The sequence below is a fragment of the Belonocnema kinseyi genome, chromosome 1, assembly GCF_010883055.1.
Source record: "Belonocnema kinseyi isolate 2016_QV_RU_SX_M_011 chromosome 1, B_treatae_v1, whole genome shotgun sequence".
Taxonomy (NCBI): Eukaryota; Metazoa; Arthropoda; class Insecta; order Hymenoptera; family Cynipidae; genus Belonocnema; species Belonocnema kinseyi.
In genome coordinates, this window is record NC_046657.1 from 28,851,741 (window position 1) to 28,853,229 (window position 1,489).

General features: G+C 36.7%; 1 protein-coding gene across 1 annotated transcript; it reads left to right on the forward strand.

Moving 5' to 3' along the window:
- Positions 1 to 301: 301 nt before the first annotated feature.
- LOC117177271 lies at positions 302 to 907 on the forward strand. Its single transcript, XM_033367867.1, has 2 exons — positions 302 to 557; positions 645 to 907. Exons 1-2 carry the CDS (start codon positions 302 to 304, stop codon positions 905 to 907), a joined length of 519 nt encoding a protein of 172 aa, XP_033223758.1.
- The last annotated feature ends 582 nt before the right edge of the window (positions 908 to 1,489 follow it).

The window sequence follows — 1,489 nt, forward strand, 5'->3', positions numbered from 1 at the left end:
GCAATTTTCCATTAAGTTAGCATTTTGGGATCTGTTTCAGATGTTTTAAAATCCCTAATGAGTGCAGAAGCCAATCGTATAGCTATAATTTCTTTGCATCAGAGAAATAAGTCTGCGTGAAATTTCATGATTGCTGCATATCCCGCGTCGAACAATCTATGATGCCATACGCCGATTTCGTGAATTAGGCACAACTAAAGACCACCTCAGAAGTGGCCGACCAAGCACCGTGAACACTCCAGCTAACTGGCAGAAGATAAGGAAGCAACTGATTTGAAATTCAGAGCATTACATGCGTCAAATGGGTAAAGAGTTCAAATGCAGTGAAGCCAATGTTAGAAGAATCGTCAAAAATGATTTAAATTGTTATCCTTACAACCTGCAAAAAGATCACCTGTTGACAGAAAAAATAAAAGCCTCTCGTTTGCGACAATGCAAAAAATTGTTACGTTTGGCAGCCGCTGGACGAAATCGCAATGTTTTGTTCTCTGATGAGAAAGTTTTTACTATAGAGCGAGTTCATAATCATCAAAATGATCGGCAACTCTTGCCTAAAGGTTCTTTGAGGTCTAAACAAGTAAGAACGGTCATTAGATCACATTTTCCTGCTTCAGTGATGATTTGATGTAGAATTTGTGCAACAGGAAAGACTCCATTGGTATTTGTCGAAAAAGGAGTGAAAATCGACAAAAAATATTATCAAGATAACATCTTGAAGGCCGTCGTGGATCTTTGGACACGTGCACACTTCGGTGAAAACCCATGGACCTTTCAACAATACTGGCCACCAGCGCATGGCGCGAAAGCGACGATGCAGCTCTGCGAAAGGTTGTTTCCTGCTACTTGGGGAAAAGATGCATATCCATCAAATTCACCGGATTTGAATCCACTGGATTATTCAGTGTAGTCTATCTTGGAGAAGAAACTGTGCTCTAAAAACCATACCAGTATAGAGTCGTTAAAACGCGACCTTTCTCATGCCTGGGATTAAATAACAGAAGAAGAGACACGGTCATAGTGGATAATTTTCCAAAACGCTTAGAAGCTTGTATCTCTGCTAATGCTGGACTTTTGACGCACCCTGTATGTGCGGATAAGTCATAAAGGCATGTATGTCCTAAATGACTATCTTGTAGAACCTTCTGTTTTTTACAGGTAAACATCGAGACATGTAGGAATCACGTAATATGCGAGAACTAAAGCTAAGAAAAAATACAATTTATCATTTTTGCGTCAGTAAACATTGCGGTGAATATTATCACATCATACGTGTTTCAAGTTTGACAATTAATATAATACATGAATTTTCTGCGAAATAGTTAAATTTTTAAATAAAAAAAGATACATTATTTTTAATACAATAAAAAATGTAACAATATATTTTTAAACCAAGAAGATAAATTTGTAACAACAGTGTTGCGTCTGTAAAAAAATGAATTTTTAACGATTTAATTTAACTTCTAACTAGTGATGCAATATCGAAAACAAA

Bases quoted from the DNA above. Each gene is read 5' to 3' on its own strand.
- LOC117177271 (XM_033367867.1), top strand. From the start codon at position 302: ATGGGTAAAGAGTTCAAATGCAGTGAAGCCAATGTTAGAAGAATCGTC. The intron at 558-644 runs GTTCTTTGAGGT...TTTGTGCAACAG, and splicing joins TCGGCAACTCTTGCCTAAAG to GAAAGACTCCATTGGTATTT.